The 21,162-nt window shown below is 44.8% G+C and overlaps 1 protein-coding gene across 1 annotated transcript in view; it reads right to left on the bottom strand.

Moving 5' to 3' along the window:
* Positions 1-21,162, bottom strand: part of Disc1 (DISC1 scaffold protein) — a 253,803-nt gene that overhangs the window by 165,371 nt on the left and 67,270 nt on the right. The window contains exon 6 of the mRNA XM_008845824.2: positions 19,516-19,751. Within this exon, the coding sequence (XP_008844046.2) occupies positions 19,516-19,751 (236 nt within the window). The remainder of the gene's footprint in view (positions 1-19,515; positions 19,752-21,162) is intronic.

The following is a 21,162-nucleotide window of genomic DNA, read 5'->3' as shown; positions in this document are numbered from 1 at the left end:
ATCACTGCGAGAGGAGGAAGCAGTGATGTGGGTAATTGAATGCATTGTTTTATATCTAATTTGATTTATATTTAATTTATTTAATTTATGCGATATTACTTTTTGCAGTAGATTTATTTTCCTAATTATGTGTTGCTCAGGCTAATATTAACATTAGTTGTGTCCCTGGGGGATGCACAGAATGGCAGCAACAGGGAACGGAAGAACATGAATCATCTGTGCACTGTAATAGCTGTTTTCAGGCTATTTTTAGTGATAGGACTCTCTCAAATGAAAGCTCATCACAGATCCGGATGTACAATACAGATAACAGAGGATCCATGCTAATGGGATGGGCATCTGGCTTGGAGTACAAATGAGTTACGTTAACCCTACCCACATGAAATGCTACTGCCCCTACACTGAGGCCCCTAGGAGCCAGAACAACAGTTGAAAACCACCCCCATGAAGCCAGTTAAATATTAACAAGAGATCTATGTATATCAGTGACTAAAACTTGACCCTGTGTTTCAGTAAAATTATGTAATTGCTCATGGCAAGAACTGTCCCCTCAGGACCAGGCTTGGTGACGTAGTCCCAGCACACTGGAGGTAGAGGAAGAAGGATCTGTACTCCCAGCACACTGGAGGTAGAGGAAGAAGGATCAGAAGTTCAAGGTCAGCCTTGGCTGCATAGCAAGTTTAAGGCCAACTTTGGCTACGTGAGACCTTGTCTCAACAAATAAACAATGAACTACCCCCTCAGATCAAAGGATGCAGCAGTGGGATTCAGAAGTTGTCCACACAGATTAGAAGATAAGTTTTAACAAACATCCCAACCTAATTTATAGACTGGAGTGTCCTCATTCACAGCAGCTGTCTAGAAGTAACAAAGGCAAGGGCTGAGGAGCTGTGAGCATCAGTAAAGTAGTTGCCATGTACAACCATGAGACCTGAGTTTAAGCCTCAGAACCCATGTAAAGAAAGCTGAATGTGGAAGTGGGTATTTATAATCTTGTAGCTAAAGAAGCAGAGATCCCCGAGACTTGCGGGCCAGCCAGCTTAGCTTACATAGTGGGCTGCAGTCCAAGGAGAGACCCTGTCTCAAAACACAAGGTAGAGAGCAATGAGAAATGACAGCTAAGGTTGACCTCTACCACACACACACACACACACACACACACACACACACACACACACACTCATAAATAGCAGAGTCTAATGTGTTGAATGTGTTCTATGTATTCATCTATGCTGTCCACAGATGAGCTCTGACATTCTTATTACAAGGCAGGAACTACTCTCATCTGTTTTCCCAGGCACAAAAACTCAGTGAGAAAGACTCAAGGAACTATCCCAGGGCCAACCAGCTGAGAGCTAAGGGAGCTGGCAACCAGGCATCCAGCTGTCTGCTCCCCCAACCAGGGCTCCTGAGCGCTCCTCAGAGCCGTGTGCATTTGAAATAGTCTATCATTGTCCAGACTGGCTTTTGGAATTCTGTCTCAGAATCTGCAACACACATGATTTTTCACTCAAAACTTCATACCAAGGAAATCTTAGGAAAACTGAGGTAACCGAGAGGAAGGAGATGCAGAGGAGACTCATGGGGTCAGGTGGGCCTGAGCCAGCAGTGACAGGAGGAAATGGGAATTGTTTCCCTCTAAATTCACATGGGGGAGTTATAACCCCCACTATCTCAGGATATGACTATAATTTGAAATGAGGCCATTAAAGATACAGATTAAGTTAAGGTGAGATCACCAGGGTGGGCCCTAATACAATTGACCTGGTGGCCTCATAAGGAAAGATTATGGGCTGGAGGATGGCTCTGTTGGTAAAGTGCTTGCCACACAAGCGTGAGAATCTTGAATTTGATCCATTAAACCCACATTATAATAAAAAAAAAGTCAGGTGGGATAGTATGTGCTTCATTTTCAATGAGAGACCATGTTTCAAAAATTAAGGACAATAGCAACTGAGGAAGACACCTGACATTGCCCTCTGGCCACCACATTCACATGCACGTGTGTGCATGAGCACACACACACACACACACACACACACACACACACACAGGGGGACTCTATGTGAGGATATAGACAAAGTCTACAAGTCGGGAGCCCTAATAACATAATGATGATCCTGCACTTCAGCCTCCACACTGAGACTGAATATCTGTTAAGCCTTCCCATCTCTACTCTTATTGCAGCCCAAGGAAACGCATTCATGTTTTCAGTTTTCTGTAAGATTAATCACATGCATTACTAACAGCCTGCACGCTGGTGGTCCAAGGGAAAGAAAGAAAGAGAGGAAGGGAAGAAAGGAGGGAAGAGGGAGAGGAAAGGAGGGAAGAAGTGAGCTGCGTCTCTATGCAGCAGCTGTACTATGCGGACTCTGTCATTTGTGCCCATAGACACAGCTTTGTTCCCAGTATGGCCTGAGCTGAAGTCTGTCTCTCACATAAGCTACAGAGAGTGGAATGGTCCCTCTCATGCCCAGCCCCCTCTTGCCCCCTCTCCCCTCGCCCCATATTCCACCCTGTTCCTTGTTTAGCAAATATCAATTTAAGAATGAGAGATTGTTCCCAAAGCAAACTAGACATGACAGAAAGGGTGAGGTGACACAGCCATGTCAACAGGGGCTACGTGGGTCTGGAATTGAAAAGAAAACAGGAATCTGTTGACATTAACAATCTTGCCAATTACTGCTCAGTCCTCCAGCCTTTTGTGGAGGGCAAGTGGGTCAGAAAGTGACAGGGGACACTGCTGTACAAAATGAGGATTTATCTCCTCAGCCTTTTCCCTCCTTAGACCCCCCTGTCCTCACTGCTGATAATGTCACATGTCACCAGTGGGACAGCCCTCAGGCACAGATGACAAAAATGCCATGAATTCCTCTAGACTTCAGATGGCAGCGGAAGGGGTTGCTCTGTACAGCCTTGTGGGAGCTGGTGAGCTGAGGCCTATGCTCCTGGAGCTGCAGCGTGTGCAGTGGGCAGGGATGTGTGCCCATAGGCAGGTGTCCCATGCCCCTATGAGCCATGCTTGCCAGCATTCACGAGCACATCCCTTCTATCCAATGGGGTGGCAGGCCCAGGAGCCAGGCAGTATGGCAGACAGAGGAGAGGCACAGCTGTGCTCCCAGAGTGCACCTCTTTTGGAATCTCAGGACAAAAGAAGTACAGAAAGACTCTGTAGCACAACATCCAGTCACAGTCACAAGGCATGCCTGTGAGCTAAAAGTACCTTCAAGGACTGCGGGGGAAATTGGGCATGAGAGTTTTAACTAAAGTACTCTAGTTTCTGGCCTGGCAAAGGAGATGGAATTAAAAGGTCATGGTGAACTAGGCCAGGCAAATGCTAGGACTCCTGGGCCTCCATCTGGGTGCTTCCTCCAGGTCTGGAGCACCTTCATGCTCCACATTCTTTCTGGTCCTTTCTCCGAGGTCCAAGGCCTTTCATGTAAACTTGAACTAGGATGCCGCACTCTGTTGCCCTCTGAGTCTTAGGAAAGCCCAACTTCTGCCAATATAGCAAAACGAGAATGTGTATTCATTGTAACACCATGAGGTCTTTTTAATGAGATGTCAACACACTTAAGTCATTGTCAAAGTGTAACAAACAAGGGGAAGAGGTGCATAACAGGATCCCCAGCTCCCCTGGGTAGGATTTCCTGAGCAGGAAGCACAGTATACATGTAGTAAGAGAAGGGAAGGGGCCAGTGCTCAACTTACTGGGTTTGCTGAACTCTGAATTTGCAGATTTGAGTAAGGAAAAGGACATGTACACATATGCACAGACACATGCATACATATACTTATACACACATGCATATATGTACACATGTGCACACATGAGCTCATACACACCCATGTGTACTCACACATGTTCACATATGTGTGCACACATATGCATGTATGCACAGCCATGTCATCACTCAGTGGCTCCCACACCCACTGGTAAACTGCTCAGCATTTCATAGGCATAACCTAGATCTATGTCCGGTTCCACTCAAATCACAACTTTATTTTCTTTGTGTGTGCAATGTGCATATACGGTGTTCTTGTGTGTACATGTGCATGCAGGTGCCTGTAGATGCCAGAAGTTGACATCAGGTGTCTTCCTCAATCACTGCCCACTTTAGTTTTTGAGACAGAGTCTCTCCTCGAACCTGAAGCTCCCCAATTTGGCTAGGCTGGTGGCCAATGAGCCCCGGATCCTGCTGTCTCTGCATACACTTTACACAGCAGCTTTTCAAGTGGGTACTGGGGATATGAACTCAGGTCCCCGGGCTTATGTGGCAGGCACTTTCCTGCTATGGGCCCGTGAGCTGTCTCTCTCACCCCTCATACTATTTTCAACAGTTAACTTGGTATTTGGCTTTTCCAGATCCTCCAAGTGCCGATTCAACCAGATCTTTTCAACACCCCTCCAGTAACCTTACTTCAAACTGAAACAGTAATCCGTACTCCAAAGCCATCTTGATGTAGACATTTCTCTGTAAGAAATTTCAGTTGCTTAATAAGAAAAATGAGAATAGAGTAAAAAACATGAATGCCTTGTGTTTAGGTCATAACTTCCTTCCAAGTTGTTTAATGATACTTCTTGATACAGAATAAAGAAATAAATCATTGGCCTCTTATTTTTTGGAGACTGAAACCAAGTTGGATCCACAATTGCAAAATATTCCCATAACCCAAATGCACTTAAAACGATCAAACAAGATTTTAATACTTGGGCCTGATAGATACTGTTCTCCACAAAATATACAAAAGGCTAATCCTTAAAACACTACGATTAGTTCTCGACTCTTCAGTAGGCGCACAGACCTTAGCAGAGTGCCTGAGTGTACCTGGATCCAGCCTCCCCTTAGCGAGCTTCCCAAATTGTGCTGTGACTGCTTGCTAGTAGGGGCCCAGACCTTAGGAAGGAGCCTGAGAGTACCTAACTGGCAACTGACTTGGGCCTCTGCAGGAGGTCCTGAGTAGCCGGACTGAAGCCACCTGGTCCCTCCAACATAAAATCAAAAGACAGAAACTGAAGCCTAGACCAACCAGCTTTACATACCAAATAAGAAAACAACCAAGGCACACCAATAGCGCAAACAGAAGCAGACTTGAACTCAACAAAGGAAGGCTTGAGTTTCATGCTGGAATCACAAACAACAAAAGAAATCCATATGCTAAAATCATATCAGAAAAATAATAACATGAAAAACCAAATTAATATGTTTTCATCAAACACCATCAGCCCTGTAGAATAGTTCTACAAGGAGAATCCCCCTAGAGATAATGCAGGACACAGAATTTAAAAGAACAATTATAAACATGATCAAATAATTCAACAAATTTAAAGAACACACAAAGAAACAAATCAAAGAACTAAAGGAAGATAGGGATAAAGTTCTGACTGAATTCACAAAAAAAGAGATAGAAATTTTGAAGAAAACTCAGGCTGAAATGAAGAAGAAAGTGAAAAACTCAATAAGCCAATTTTAAACAACAGGAGAAAGCCTCACTGATAGAATGAATGAAATGGAAAACAGAATATCAAGGCTGGATGAAAAAGTTAAAGAATTGGACCCCTGAAGAAAAGATTATGAAAAGAATTTTAAAAACACAGGAATAGAATATGCAGGAAATGTGGGACACCATGAAAATACCAAATTTACGTCTTATACACATAGAGGAAGGAGAAGATTTTCAGGTTACTGGTATTGACAAGATCTTAAACAGAATTATAGAAGAAAATTTCTCAAAACTAAGGAAAAGCATGCCCATACAAATATAAGAAGCACATAGAACACCAAATGGACAGGACCAGAAAAGAAACTCCCCACAGAGTATCATAGTTAAAATACTAAATGTACAGAACAAAGAGAGAATACTGAAAGCTGCAAAAGAAAAACAACAACTAACATATACAGGAAAACCCATCAGAATTACAGCTGACTTCTCAATACAAACTATGAAAGCCAGATGAGCCTGGACCAAAGTGTTCCCAGTTCTAAATGACCACAGATGCCAACCCAGAATACTTTATCTAGCAAAAAAATGTCTATTATAGTTGAAGGGGAAAGAATGGGCTGAAAGAATACATGCCCTGAAGACCAGTCCTTCAGAGAATACTTGGAGCAGTACAAAGAATTAAAAAAAGGAAAACTATACCCAAGAATCAACAGAAAGAAACTAAATGAAGGTGTAATTGTGGAAACACAAAATTAGACAAAGAATGCAAACAGTAATCAAAATGATGGAAACCAATATGCATCTTTCAATAATAACTTTAAATACCAATGGACTAAACTCCCCAGTCAAAGATGCAGGCTATTTGAATGGATTAAGAAGCAAAATCCATCCTTTTGTTATCTACAAGAAACCCATCTCACCTTCAAGGACAGGCACTACCTTAAGGTGAAAGGATGGAAAGGAATATTCTGAGCAAATGGCACTAAGAAACAAGTAGGGGTTGCAAACCTAATATCTGACAAAAATAGACTAAAACTAAAACTAATCAGAAAAGATAAAGAGGGTCACTTAATTCTGATCAAAGGAACAATTGATCAAGACGATATTACAATCATGAACATATATACACCAAACTCTGGTACACCCAATTTCATAAAAATAACACTACAGGACTTTAAGACACAGATTAACCCTAATTCAGTAATAGTAGGGAACTTTAATTTCCCACTGTCTCCATTAGACAGGTAAACTAGACAAAGAATAAACAGAGAGGTGTCTGAATTAAATGATACCATACATCAAATAGACCTATCTACTGAATATTCCACCCAAGCACCAAAGAATATACTTTCTATTCAGCACCCCATGGAGCTTTCTCTAAAACTGACCACAGACTGGGCCACAAAGCAAATCAACAAATACAAAAAAATTGAAATAATTTCATGCATTCTACCAGACCACAATGCAATAAAGCTTAAAATCAACACTGGAAGAAGCCCTAGTAACTACACAAACTCATGGAGTTTAAACAACACACTACTGATTGATGAAAGAGTCAAAGAAGAAATTAAGAAAGAAATAAAAGTATTCCTGGAACTAAACAAAAAGGACAATACAACACACACACACAAAAACCTCTGGGACACTTTAAAAGCAATCCTAAGAGGGAAGTTTATAGCTCTAAGTGCCTACATTAAAAAATCAGAGACAGCACAAATAAATGACTTAACATTCCAACTCAAGACTCTGATAAGGCAAGAACAAATGAAACCCAAACCCAGCAGGCAAGAAGAAATGACAAAAATCAGAGCAAATATTAATGAAATAGAAACAAAGAAACAATACAAAGAACAATGAATCTAAGAGCTGGTTCTTTGAAAAGCTTAGACAGACCCTTAGCCCAGTTAAACAAAAGAAAGAGCAAATTCATATCAACAAAATCAGAGGTAAAAGGGGAAACATCACAACAGACACCAAAAAGATCCAGAACATTATAAGGGAATACTTTAAAAACCTATACTCTAGCCAGGTGTGGTGGCACTGTAGTTCCAGCACTTCAGAGGCAGAGGCAGGCAGATCTCTGTGAGTTCAAGGCCAGCCTGGTCTACATAGTGAGTTCCAGGTCAGCTGGGGCTACAGGGAGACCCTGTTTCAAAAAGCCAAAAAAAAAAAAAAAACCGTATATTCTATTAAATTTGAAAGCCCAAAAGAAGTGGATGAATATCTAAAACCATGAGACTCACCAAAGCTAAACCAAGAAGAGATCAACAGTTTAAACAGACCCATGACATATGAGGAAATTGAAACAGTAATACAAAACTTCCCAACTAAAAAAGGCCAAGGCTCAGGTGGATTTACAGCAGAATTCTACCACAATTTAAAGAAGATCTGCAACCAATACTACCTTAAAGTATTCAAAAAGATTGAAACAGGAGAACTCCCAAATTTCTTCTATGAGGTCAGCACACATCAAAAAGATCACCCACCATGATCAAGTAGGCTTTAATATAGAGATGCAGGGATGGTTCAATAAACATCATAAATGTCAATAAACATCATAAATCATATAAATGGACTCAAGGACAAAATCACATGGTCATCTCAATAGATGCAGAAAAGGCCTGTGACAAAATTCAGCATGGTAAAAGCCCTAAACGGAACTGGACTGGAGGGAACATACCTCAACATAATTAAAGCTATATATAACAAACCCACAGCCAACATCATTCTAAATGGAAAAAACTGGAAGCATTTCCATGAAAATCAGGAACCAGACAAGGCTGTCCACTATCTCCACTCCTTTTCAACATAGTGCTTGAAACTCTTGCTAGAGCAATAAGAAAAGAGAGCAATGAGACAGGAGAAGGAAATTAAAGGACTATTAATTGGAAAAGAAGAGGTCAAATTATCCCTTTTTGCAGATGATATGATACTATACCTACGAGATCCTAAAACTTTCAGAAAACTCCTAGAACTGATTGACACTTTCAGTAAAGTGGCAGGGTACAAAATTAATCTACAAAAGTCAGTAGCCTTTCTATATACCAATAACAAGGAATCAGAGAAAGAGTGCAGGGAAACCCATTCACAACAGCCTCAAAAAAAAAAAAATCTCAAAATAGACCTGATCAAAGACAGTAAAGATCTTTACAATAAAAATTTTAACTCTTTAAGGAAAGATTGAGGAAGACACCAGAAGATGGAAGGACCTCCCAGGCTCATGGATTAGAAGAATTAATATTGTGAAAATGACCATCCTACCAAAAGAAATCTATAGATTCAATGCAATCTCAATCAAAATCTTCATGGCATTCTTCACAGGATTAGAAAAAAAAACCCTAAAAGTCATATGGAAGCACAAGAGGCCCTGGACGGCCAAAGCACCCTGAGCACAAAGAGCAATGCTGGGGGAATAACGATACCAGATCTCAAGCTATATTATAGAGCTATAGTCATAAAAACAGCATGGTACTGGCACAAAAATAGACACATAGATCAATGGAACATAACTGAAGACCTAAACATGAGTACAAGCAAATTCAGCCACCTAATACTTGACAATGGTGTCAAGAACACACAGTGGAGGAAAGACAGCATCTTCAACAAATGTGGCTGGCAAAACTGGATCTCCACCTGTAAAAGAATGAAACTATACCTTGTCTTTCACCTTGCACAAAAGTCAACTCCAAATGGATCAAAGTTTCAATATGAAACTTGAAACTCTGAAACTGTTAGAAGAAAACATTGGCAGTAATCTACAGGATATAGGTGTAGGAAAGGACTTTCTAAATTGGACATCCGTTACTTGGGAATTAAGGTCAACAATCAACAAGTGGGACTTCATTAAACTAAAATGTTTCTGTACAGCAAAAGAAACAACCAAGAAAATGAAGAGAAAACCCATAGAGTGGGAAAAAATCTTCACCAAGGACACATCTGACAGAGGTTTAACATCCAGAATATATAAAGAACTCAGAAAATAATCAAGAAAACAAATGACCCACTTAAAAGATGGGCTAAAGATATAAACAGAGAGTTCTCAAAAGAAGAAATTAAGATGGCTAAGAAACATCTTAAAAAGTGTTCAACATCATTAGTAATTAGGGAAATGCAAATTAAAAACAATTAGCTTTCATCTTACCCCAGTCAGACTGGCTAAGATCAAGAGAACAATAATACCAAATGCTGGCGAGGATGTGGGGAAAAGGGAACCTCATTAACTCATGCAACCCCTATGGAAAAGCACTGTGGAAAACTCTTAAAAATCTAAAAATGAACCTACCATATACCAAGATTTCAACTTTACATTCCCTCCAGTCTCTCAAGATCTGTTGACAAAGCAAAGGATCAGCCTGATTCCTAAAACTGGTGGATTTCAATAGTCTCCTTACCTAAAGTGTGTCCAGAATAAACTAACACTAAACACTAAACACTAAATACTTCATTGGATAAAGAAACTAAAAGAGACCACTGATGAGCAAAATTACTGAGAAGCAGGAAAAATACAGTTGACAAGTAACTGAATAAGAAGGTCAACCTATCAATACATCAGTAACAGTGGGGTTGAAGAGGAAGCACAGAAGAATGAGGACTGGCCTGGAGATGTCTGTTAGCCAAAGGGGTTGAACCCAGGGCACCGTGCTCTACCACTGAGCTCTATCCCAAACACTCTGTAAAAGTGTATTTTTAATGCTGAGACATCATCTCACTAGGTTGTCCAAGCTGGCATTGCACTCACTCTGTAGCTCATGTGGGCCTCAGCCTCTCCAGGAGCCGGGATTACAGCCCTGTGCCACCAGGTCTCAGAAGATGACTGTTTAACAAAGTCAGAGCTAGAGAATGACCCAGTGAGAGAATACTTGCCTAGCATGCACAAAGCCCTGACTCTGCTGTCAGCACTGGCAGAGAGAGACAGAGACAGAAAGAGACAGGAGGGGGGAAGAAAGGAGGGAGGGGAGAGAGAGAGAGGAAGAAGGAGGGGGAGGGAGGCACTGACAGAGACAGTGACATAGAGACACAGAGACAGAAAGAGACAGGAGGGGGGAAGAAAGGAGGGAGGGGAGAGAGAGAGAGGAAGAAGGAGGGGGAGGGAGGCAAAAGGAGACAGACAGGAAAAGGGATGGAGGGAGGGAGGAAAGGAGGAAGGAAAGGAGGGAGGGAAGGAAAAAAGAAAACAGGTTAACCAAAGTGACTACTGTGCCTGAGGCAACAAGCTCCCTGCTCCCTCCATGTGCGCCCCAAAGAAGTCAGAGGTGCTGTCTGACTTTGATTCAGGGTGTCTGAGCAGCTGGACAATCACTACAGGACAGACTAATTTTCTCATGCAGCTGAGTAAAGATGGGCTCTTCACAGATCAGATTTCAGCAAGGCAGGAGGTGCAGTTCCAGCCTGGGATATCACAGTAATCTCTGAGCAGAGCTGTGGGACCATCTGCTGATCCCCAGGGCTCCAAAGCCTGAACAGGAGTTTGGGTCAGCCTATTAACAGCTGCAGCCGGAAACAGTGACACACTGCTTAAACAAAAGAGAAATAATGACAACACTGAAGGAAAAGAGTCCAGAAAGCACACGAATTACCAAGAAATTAAGAACAGAACATTTCTCAAGGTGATAATAATGGAAACTAAAAACTGAAATCAACCAGAAGAAAAAAAATTAATGTAATCCCACACATATGCTTGTGAGATTGTGAGAGTAGACGTGGGGCTGTTAGAGCTAGTGAGTCATTTAAGATGGCCTTCTCTCATCTGCTAGAAGCCATGGGCTCCCGCTGAAAATAATGACCCTCATACCCCAGCTGTAAAAAAGGAAAAAAAAAAGTCTATGAATTAAAAGACTCCAAAGCCAGGCATGTTGTTCCACACCTGTAATCCCAGCACCAGGGAGACAGAGGCAAAAGGAACACTGAGTTGAAGGCCACCCTGGGCTACATAGTAAGACTCCAACTGAAAAACAAACAGAAAGACTCCAGAAAGAGCTATCTGAACTTTTATAGCAGACTTATGCTTTTATATCCTTGAAGAAAAACTATAGCAGATTTATAAAGTATTAAAATACAGTATTACAGAGCCACCGAGGTGGTGAGCGAGCGTGTTGGCCCGTAGACCCAGTCATGGCACTGCAGCCAGCCTGGGAGCAAGGCATCACCTCCAACACTGGGGTTACAGGCACAGGCAGCCATGCAGGCATTTTACCTGGGTGCCGAGGCTCAAACTCAGGTGCTCATGCTTGCAGAGCAGGTGTTCTTACCCGCTGAGCCATCTCCCTGGCTCTGGTCTACCATTTAAGCTGTTATGTTTACAATATCAGAGCACTCTGAATTTGTCTGAATGGTTACCCTTACAAGTGAGTTTTATACTTTCTCATGTGTCTCTCTCAATTTGATGAACTCCCTTTGCATTTAGAGGAGAGGTCTGGAAGTGATGAACCTCTCAGCTTTTGTCTGGGAATGTTTCTAAAGGATGGGTTGCTGGGTAAAGGATTCTTAGCTAGCAGTTTCTTTTATCTGATACTGTAGCTATTTTGTCCTACTCATCCTAGCCTGGGAGTTTCTGTTGAGAAATCTACTGTCAGGTGAATTGGAACATTCATCTATTACTGCTTTGAGAAACTTCTCTTTGTCTTTAACAAAACTTATAATGTTTGGGGGTAGACTTGGTTGAGGTGAACCTTACTGGGGACATTCGACTTTCCTGTATCTGAATATTCGCATCCTTCTCTAGGCCTGGGAAAACTTGTCATCAAGTCTGTCACAAATCTGCAGCTGGTATATTTATTCAGGTTGGAGTACAGAGTATCCTAAAAGAGTAGCCTGTCCCCAGAAACCTTTACCTGGAGCTGGGTGAGCCCAGTAACCCCATCCACAGTCACCAGAAGTTTTTTCAGGTTTTTTTTTTTTTTTTTTTTTTTTTAAAAAAGGGCCCCCCTGAAAACCAAGCTGGGGGGGGAGACAGGGGCTCCCTGTAGACCCAGCTGGGGGGGGGTCACTATGGAGCCCACCAGGCTGGCCTCGAACTCACAGAGATCCGCCTGCCTCTGCCTCCTGAGTGCTGGGATTAAAGGCGTGTGCCACTATACCCAGCCCATTTTCTGGTATTTTTTAATTTTTGTTTTTATTTTTATTGAAATTTTGTGATTTTTATACAATATAATTTAATGGTATTTAGATTCCCTCCCCTACCCACCTCCTCTTATTGCTCCTGCTCAATTTAATGTGTAGTGGGGGGGTGCCTATAGAGTCTAATTTGTATCCCCAAATGTCCTTCAGTACGGGTCCATCCACTGGAGCCTGGTTAACCTACCAAGAGTCCCATCCTTGAAAAAGATTGTCTCTCCCCATCCCAGTAGTCATCAGTTACAAAATTTTCCTTAGGTTGGGTTGGGGTTTCTTACCCACTTCCCTGTGTCTATACCGGGATTTTGTCTGATTTGTGTTTGCATGGGACTTGTGCATGCTGTCACCATTACTATGAGTTCATATGAATAACTGAACAACTGTCTGGAAAACTGTGTTTCCTGTGCTCATCCAACACCTCTGGCTCTTATAATCTTTCTTCCCCCTCTTCCACAATGATCCCTGAGCCTTGGGAGGCAGAGGTTTAATACAGGTGTCCTATTCAGGGAGCACTCTGCAGCCTCTTGTTCTCTGTACATTGACCAATTATGAGTTTCTATGTTAATTACCATTTAATGTATGAGGAAGCTTCTCTAGTGAGAGTTGAAAGATACATGAATCTATGGGTATAATAATAAGTCATTAAGAGTCAGTTTAATAAGATATCTATTTAGTAGAAAGCTAGCATCATAGCTATCCTCTATGTCCTATGACCTGTCTAGCCTCAGGTTCCTAAGCCTGATATCAGTGTCAGGTATGGGCTACATTCTTTGAAGCAGACCTTAAATCCAATTAGAGAGTGATTAGCTACTTCCACAATATCCATGCCACTATGGCACCAGTGGGCATATCTTGCCAGGCCAGTTGTTGTAGTTCACAGAATTCACAGATGGGTAAGGTTGATGATTATTTTTTCCTTCTGGTACAATACATAGCATCTATAAACTTGAGCCACTAGAGATGAGTCTCTGAAGTCAGCACCAGCTTGGTTTCTCCTTGTTTGTTCTACAGCTCTGTGTGTAGTATCTTCAGTAATAGGGTCTCACCATCAAGTTTTCACCAGAATTTTGTCCAACACTGTCTCATCATGGAGCCACCACACTAGGTTCCTAAGCAACTTGGTTCCTACTTTCCCCTTCTTCCCACAAATGGACAATGACTCATCTTGTAGTCTACTTCCTGGGGTTGGGGGAAGGTGGGGTGAGCAGTCCCCCTGGCCATAAACACTGCAATGGCAGGCCCATTGTCAACAAGACCAGTATAATACAGGGGCAGGACTGGGGCTCCCACTGCTGTGGCTTGCCTGCTGCTGAGCGGTGCTTATGTCCCAAGACTACCACATCCAGCTTCAGGCAATGATGGCCAGAGTGTAAGACCATCCCACTAGGCCACAGATCCCTGTCTGGCATAGCATGGGTCCATGGGTTCTATCATACACATTGCTGGGGACAGAAGTCATTGGGATTCAGCCAGTGTTGAGTTGCAGCCCAAGACTAAGCTCCAGGGGAAAGTCCTATACTTATTTCCCTGTCCTATCCTCCAGGGAATGGACTCTTTCAGGCACAGGAGTGGTAAAGGCAGTACCATGGCCACCAGGCTAACTGTGGCCCAGAGGCTCTGTCAGCCTGGGAGCAAGAACCATGCAGCTCTGCCTCAGTACTGGGTTTCACTGTGATGAGCCTGCTGTTAGGTTCCAAACCCAAGAGGTGGACTTAGTCTCCTTTCCCTCTCCATGTGCCCACACTCCTGTGCTCCCACGCTTGGGGCTAGAGGAGGCATGCTGACATCATGCTCTCCTCTCTGACTTATTCAGTGATTCCTTTCCTGTTACTGTGCTTCACCTGGCTCTCTTAGCTCTTTGTTTCAGGTTAGAATGACTGCTGAAGTCCATGTTCAGGAGAGAGAACTTGATGGAAGGTCTTACTTTACCGCCATCTTCTTCCTCTTTGCATTGCTTGCCTAAGCCCTGGTCTCTCCAGCCCTCAGTGTTAGCCCCATATCAAAAGTTTTCCAAAGTTCTTAAGACACTGTTGTGTGAACGTAGACTCAGCAGCAGCATCTGCCAGTTGGGCACAAACCAGTAAATTTACTTTCATGGGGTTATTAAATGCCCAAAGGAGCGTTTGTAGGCAATAGAGAAATTAAAATGAAATGTGTGCTTACCATTACCAATCTAAGAAGGACAGCAGGATAGTAAGGCATGTCAGAGGGCCCACATGTCTTCAGAGGATCCCAAAGGCTGAGCAGCCTCCTCTCACAAGGGACCCATACTAGAGACCCCGAGTCTCACACCACCATACACAACAGTGCTGCTTCATTTGCTTCTGTGCTAATAATTACCCACCTGGCGAATTCCTAGAAAGGAATGGAGGAAGGGAGGGAGGGAGGGAAAAAAAGGGAGGGAGGGAGGGAGGGAGGGAGGGAAGGTGGTAGGATAGAAAAAAGGGAGAAAAAAAGAGAGGGAAGGAGAGAGGGAAGAAAGAAGGAGGGAGGAAGGTAACAGGATGATTGCAAATGCTCTCAGGCCCCAAAGGCATTGTCCTTGCAAACCGTTCAGGTGAAAGGCAGAGGAGAAAGACAAGCAGAAGTAGAGTTGAACACTGTCCCTGGGCATGGAGGTGAGGCACAGCTTGGAGACTGCTCTGTCTGAGTGCTGATCGCTCCCAGCAACCTCTGCACTGTCCATTTGGGTGGGTCGGTGTCTGTCACCTCCCATCATCCCCTGGGAGCAATACTAGGACCAGTTCTTGCACCCAGGTGCTTCTCCGTGCCTTCTTTGAGACTCTGCCGGGCCTCCCTGGTTCTGGGGTCTTTCTTCCAATTTCAGTCCCTGGGTCTCCAGCTCTGAGATATGTGTCTGAGGGACAGGAGAGCATTAATTTTTGTTTCCAGTCAGTTGTGATCTGATAACTTCTATTGACTCAAATCTCACTTGCAAGGAGCCCTGGCCCAGTTGTAGAAGTGTGACCTCAATGTGCTCAGGATGCCTGAGGACCCATGTGCAGTCCACCCCTTCCCACAGAGCCCCTGGGTAGTCTGCTAATGAAGAAAGGGGTGTATCAGGCCTGGTTTCTGCCTACCCACCACCCTCTCCAGCCCAGCTGTGCTATGGAGCTTCCAGACTCTCCAAGCGAAGCCTGGCCAGATTTGCTACAAGCAGGGGTTGGAATATATTTCACAGTTTGTGCCAACAGTTTATATAAAGATGTGACATGTTTCTTCCAAATGCACAACCAGAGACGGGTCATCCATGAGCTGCCAGAACACATTTCACATGAAGCATGAAAAGTCCCAGGAACTGAAGGATGAAGAATGCCACCACAGACCAATGCAAGCAGGCAAGCATCCCTGAAGAACATCAGAAAGCCTTGAACCAGCCCTCCAAGTCCCCACTGCTGTTATTACAATTATCCCTACCTTGCTGTATGGGAAGCCTAATGCATCCTACACAAGGCTGCCCTCCCCTGGAGTGGGAGGCACAACAGAAAGCCAGGGGAGGGCCAACTGGTGGCACTGGAGAAGGAGGAGCCTGCATCACCACACATATCCCTGTATGCCAAATAGGCAGAACTGGCATGTGCAGATGTGGCCCTCATAAAACCCTGGAAACTGTCACCTCTGCCTGTATCTGCCCTCAACAACACCCTCACTCCTTACCTCCTCTGCCCCACCCCCCACATCCCAGTCCATTATCCACAATGAGAGTGGAGCCAGCCTGGGATGGAATGAGGTTGGGTTTCAGCTGGCAAGCCCACTGACAAAAGCCATCCCTCTAGACCCTGATATCAAAGGAAGACCCAGAAGGTAAAACAACAGGGAGCTTGTTTTCAAGCCCAGGGGGGTGGGATCCCAGACATGAACTAAATTTTTTAAAATTTTATTTTATTTTTTAATTAGCATACAGGTAAGCAGGTTTTCTTAAAGCATTTTCATACACACCTAGCCTTGGTTGTTCCTCCCCTCCCCACCCATTCCTCAGGATCTCCCATCTTATAACCTCTCTGTCACCTGTGCCCCTCCCTTTGGCTATCAGGCTGCTGAAGCAATGCACCCCAAGAAACTAGAATTTCCTCAGGAGTCTGACACTAAGACAGAAAAGGCTGAAGGCTGGTGCAGCCAGAGGAGAGCCAGTCTCCCAGGAAGAGATCTCACTCAGTGCTGACTCTTGTCAGACCACCTTGTAGGAAAGACTGGAGCTGAGTCAGTGATGGTCAGTGATGGCGGGGCCAGAGGAGAGCCAGTCTCCCAGGAAGAGATCTCACTCAGTGCTGACTCTTGCCAGACCACCTTGCAGGAAAGACTGGAGCTGAGTCTGTGATGGTCAGTGATGGCGGGACCACAGCTGGACCAGGACCGCTCAGCTATGCATGCCTCTGCCCTCTGTTTAAACCTAAACCTTTTGTCAGGACCCCAAAACCGGATTCGGGGGGTCACTGACCTCTTTGCTCCTCTTCCCACTGTGGCCACGGTGACTAAATCTCCCTTTTTCGTTGTTTGTTTGTTTGTTTTTTCCCACTGTTACTTGTGCGAAAGTGGCTGAGCTTCCCCGTTAGAGCTGCCAGTGTGCAGGCTCTGACCCTGGCAGCTTCTATGAGCCGCTCGCTGCCCCACTCCCAATACTCCCCTTTCCACTCCCATGGTGTTAGCTTTAATCAGGCCATGCCCACCTGCCCCAGCTGCTTTTTCAAAACTGCTGTAAAGGAAATGGCAAGCCCCCTACCAAGAGCCTGTCTGTGACTCTGTAACCCCTCAAAAGACAGTCCCCAGGTGCCCAGATTTTGGGAGAATGGCAGAACTCAAAATTTTTCATTTCCCCCAGGAAGCCTATGGGCTTCCAAACTCCAAGACATCAAAGGGCTAAGGTGGCATATCCCCCAACTGTATGATGGGTACACTTTAACTAATATGTCCTTCCTCCCCAACATCCTCAGGTCACACATTCCTTCCCTGGAATGCAGGGCCCCCTCTCCTCCCCTGCCACCCAGGAACCAGGACAGCACAGCTTACCAACTACATGGCAGGGAACTTCTCTTCCCTCTGAGACATAGAAGGGGCCCCCACTCCTTTGCCAGGCCTGAACTCTCCTCAGAGCCCCACCATGCTGCTGTCTGTTCTTGGTTCTAATAACCCTTCCAATAAACCTCTTACCAAACGGCCAATCGCCTCAGTGTCCCCCTTGGACCCCAAACCCCAGACATTTCACGTCTTATGTATCTAATACCCTCTCCACACCCTTCCTTAAGGCCTCTTTCTCCCCTCTCATGAACTTCATTCTAATTTCCTGACCTCTGCCCACACTCACACCTAGATAAATACACATATATAAAGTTATCTCAGACCCACATATAAAAGAGAACATGCAATGTTAGTCTTTCTTAACATCACTTACTATAAGGTCTTCCATATCCCTTCTATTCTCCTATAAATTTTATAACTTCATTTTCCTTTATGGCTGGATAAAATTCCATTGTGCACAGGTACCACATTTTCTTTATCTAATCATCAGTTGATTGACATCTAGGTTGATCGATATCTTAGCTGCTGTGAATAGAGCAGCAACAAGCCTGGATGTACAGGTGTCTCTGGTCAGACAGAGTCCTTTAGGCACATGCCCAGGAATGGTCAAGCTGGGTCATATGGAAGTTCTAGACTTCATTCTTGAGAAACCTCCACACTGATTTCCATAGCCGTGCAGGTTTACACTCCCACCAACAGTGAATGAGGGCTCTCTTCTCCACATCCTCACTCATGTTTGCTATCACTCGTTTGTAATGAACCTGAAGTTTTACATGGCTTCTGTATTCCCCTGCCCTGTCTGCTTCCTTGCTGGTGATCTCCTGATCCTCCTGGTATCTAAAAAGAGTCCTTTTTGTCCACTGGAAGACACCCATTTTGCTATCTGCCCTCTGGATCCTTTGTATGGAGGTCTCACCCCCTATGCTAAGTTGTGTGATTACAAACTCAGCCACTGGGAGTTGATTTTCTGCTTCTATTACAGTACCTGAACAGAGAAGCTCCTGGGACTGCATGATCCCAGCACACACCTTTCTACTGCAACACTGACTGGTAGATGCCCAAGGCCTTGGTCCGAAGAGATGTCCTCGCACCAGCACAGGCTCCCTGAGTAGCATGCTCAGAAAGGCCTGCACTCTTAGGAAGGCTCTGTTTGAGCCCATTCGTGCTTCAGACACATGGTGAATGCTCAGCTAGTGCCAGCCACCAACACATGTCCATCATCGTGATGGAAACACTGGTTGAGTTGCCCCCTTTTGTGAGTGTGTGTGCACGTGTGTGTGTGTGTATGTGTGTGTGTGTGTGTGTGTGTGTGTGTGTGTAGGCTGTATATCTTCCTTGATTTCTCTCCATTCTGTATTTTGAGTCAGGGTCTCTGACTGAACCTGGAGCTCACCAATTCAGCTAAGTTAGGTAGCCAGCAAGCCTTAGGAATCCTCTTATCTATGCACCCCCAGCAATGGGATTACAGGCACAGGCCACTGCACCAGGCTTTCTGTGTGGGTGCTGGGAATCACACTGAGATCCTCATGCTTGTGCAGCAAGCACTGCACTGACTGAGCCACCGCCCAGCCTAAGTCCCCCTCTCTGAATGCTACCCCCTACCCTTTAGAGAGAGGCAGAATCCATCTCTGTCATCAGCAAAAGCCAGCATCAATATCTCTAGTCAGCTTATGCAACAGTGGGATGGGGAGAGAAGCCACCCCTGAGGTGTTTAGAATGAGGAAATTGCCTGTGGAAGTGGGGACGGTGTGGCATTTAGAGACTGGGGGGGACAGGGCACAAAGTAACCTGCAATGCTCAGGATCACACCCCACACTGAAGCATCTGCCCATCAAAATATCAACAGTGCTTCCTAATCACCTGAGAAATATCTTTGGACAAGGGACAGCAAAATCATCTCAATAAACAGACCAAAGAGGTGAGGTCGGACATCAGCAGTACCTCCTGAGGGTTCCGGGAGGCTCCATGTAGAAGGGAACCTGGCCAGCATAGGCCAAGGTCTCTCCCAAGGCCCTGCTGACCTCCTGCATCTGATCTGGGGACAGCTGAGTCAGCAGGGACGTCAGGTCGCATCCCGGCCACTGCGGTCGTGTCTCCTGACCCTCTGTCTCTCTTTCCAGCTGCTGTTCTTCTGCCTCCAGGGCTGATGATCTTGCTTGAAGAGCTTCAATTGCCTTCTGCAAGGCGATAAGGGAACAGATTTCATCCATTAACCCCACTCTGCTGATAATGACTCAGTTAAATGAGAGCAGGCCATATGCACCACAGCCACGAAGCCCCCCTTCTGAGGCAGACAGATTCTGGAAGTTTGCTGACCTGGAAAAATTGTGCCACCTTTGTTTCTGATGAGCAGGCAGGAGAAATTTTCCCTCCTGATCATTAAATACCTCCTTCAGAGTATCAGACAAATTTCATTTCCAGAGCTGGTGAGATGACACAGTTGGCAAAGCATTTGCCATGGAAGTGTGAAGAACTAAGTTCAGATCCTCAGCACCCATATAAAAGCCAGGTGCTTCAGTACATATCTGAACCCCAACACTGGAGAGGGAGGGCCAGAAAGGAGGATCTCTGGGGCTTGTTGGCCAGTCAGTCCAACCAGTCAGCTCCGGGTTCCGTGAGAGAACTTGTAACAGGGTACAATAGAGGAAAGTACTCGATGCCAACCCCTGGCCACCATATTTATATGCATGTATGTGTACCTGCATACACACATACACCCACACAAACATACATAACACACACACATACACACACGCACACACATTTAATTTCCACTAACATCAAGCCAGAATCCAAATGATCCATAAATACCCTTTGCCTCGAGGTCAAAATAAGCAAACAGTAGGTAACTGAACACAGCTTGTGCTCAGTGCTGGACAGACAGCCACTGCCCAGCCTGAAATCTGAACATTCTCTCTCGCTCTCGCTCTTGCTCTCGCTCTCGCTCTCTTTAATTGCCCTTGGAGGTCAGAAGAGGCTGTTGGATCCCCTGGGACTGGAGTTATGGATAGTTATTAGCTACCATGTGAGTGCTGAGATTCAAACCCAGGTCTTCTGCAAGACCAACCAGTGTTCTTAACTGCTAAGCCATCTCTCTATCCCCCACCATACTCTCTTAATGAACACGTCCTCTGTTCCCACACTGTTCCTGGCTGGTGAGACTGAAGCCTGATTCCTGGTGTCTCCATGTCTCATGCATGTTCTCTCGACCCACAACACAGATTCTCCATGGTTCTGCCTCCTGCGTCCACCGAGGGAGAGAGATGGGATCAAATGCCTACAAGCCACTTGACAAGGCTGTCAATTAACCACTGTGTCCACCTTTAAGGCCCAGGCACCTGCTCTCTACTCCCCCTCTCCCTCCCCCTCTCCTTTCCCCTCCCCCTCTCCTTCCCCCTCCCCATCTCCCTTCTCCTCCTCTCTATTTTTCTTGACTATGTCTGATAGCATAATGTCCTTGAGGTTGACCCATGCTGTGGCTGGACTGCATGCCCTTCCTCTGTAAGGCAAGTGGCCATCCTTTGGATCCATTCCATATTTTGCTCTTCCATTCCTCCAGTGATGGGTGCTGGGCTGTCATTGATAGAG

The sequence above is a fragment of the Nannospalax galili genome, unplaced genomic scaffold (assembly GCF_000622305.1).
Source record: "Nannospalax galili isolate Female #2095 unplaced genomic scaffold, S.galili_v1.0 scaffold702, whole genome shotgun sequence".
Lineage (NCBI taxonomy): Eukaryota > Metazoa > Chordata > Mammalia > Rodentia > Spalacidae > Nannospalax > Nannospalax galili.
The sequence above is the reverse complement of the archived record's forward strand: the minus strand, read 5'-3'. Positions and strand labels throughout refer to the sequence as shown.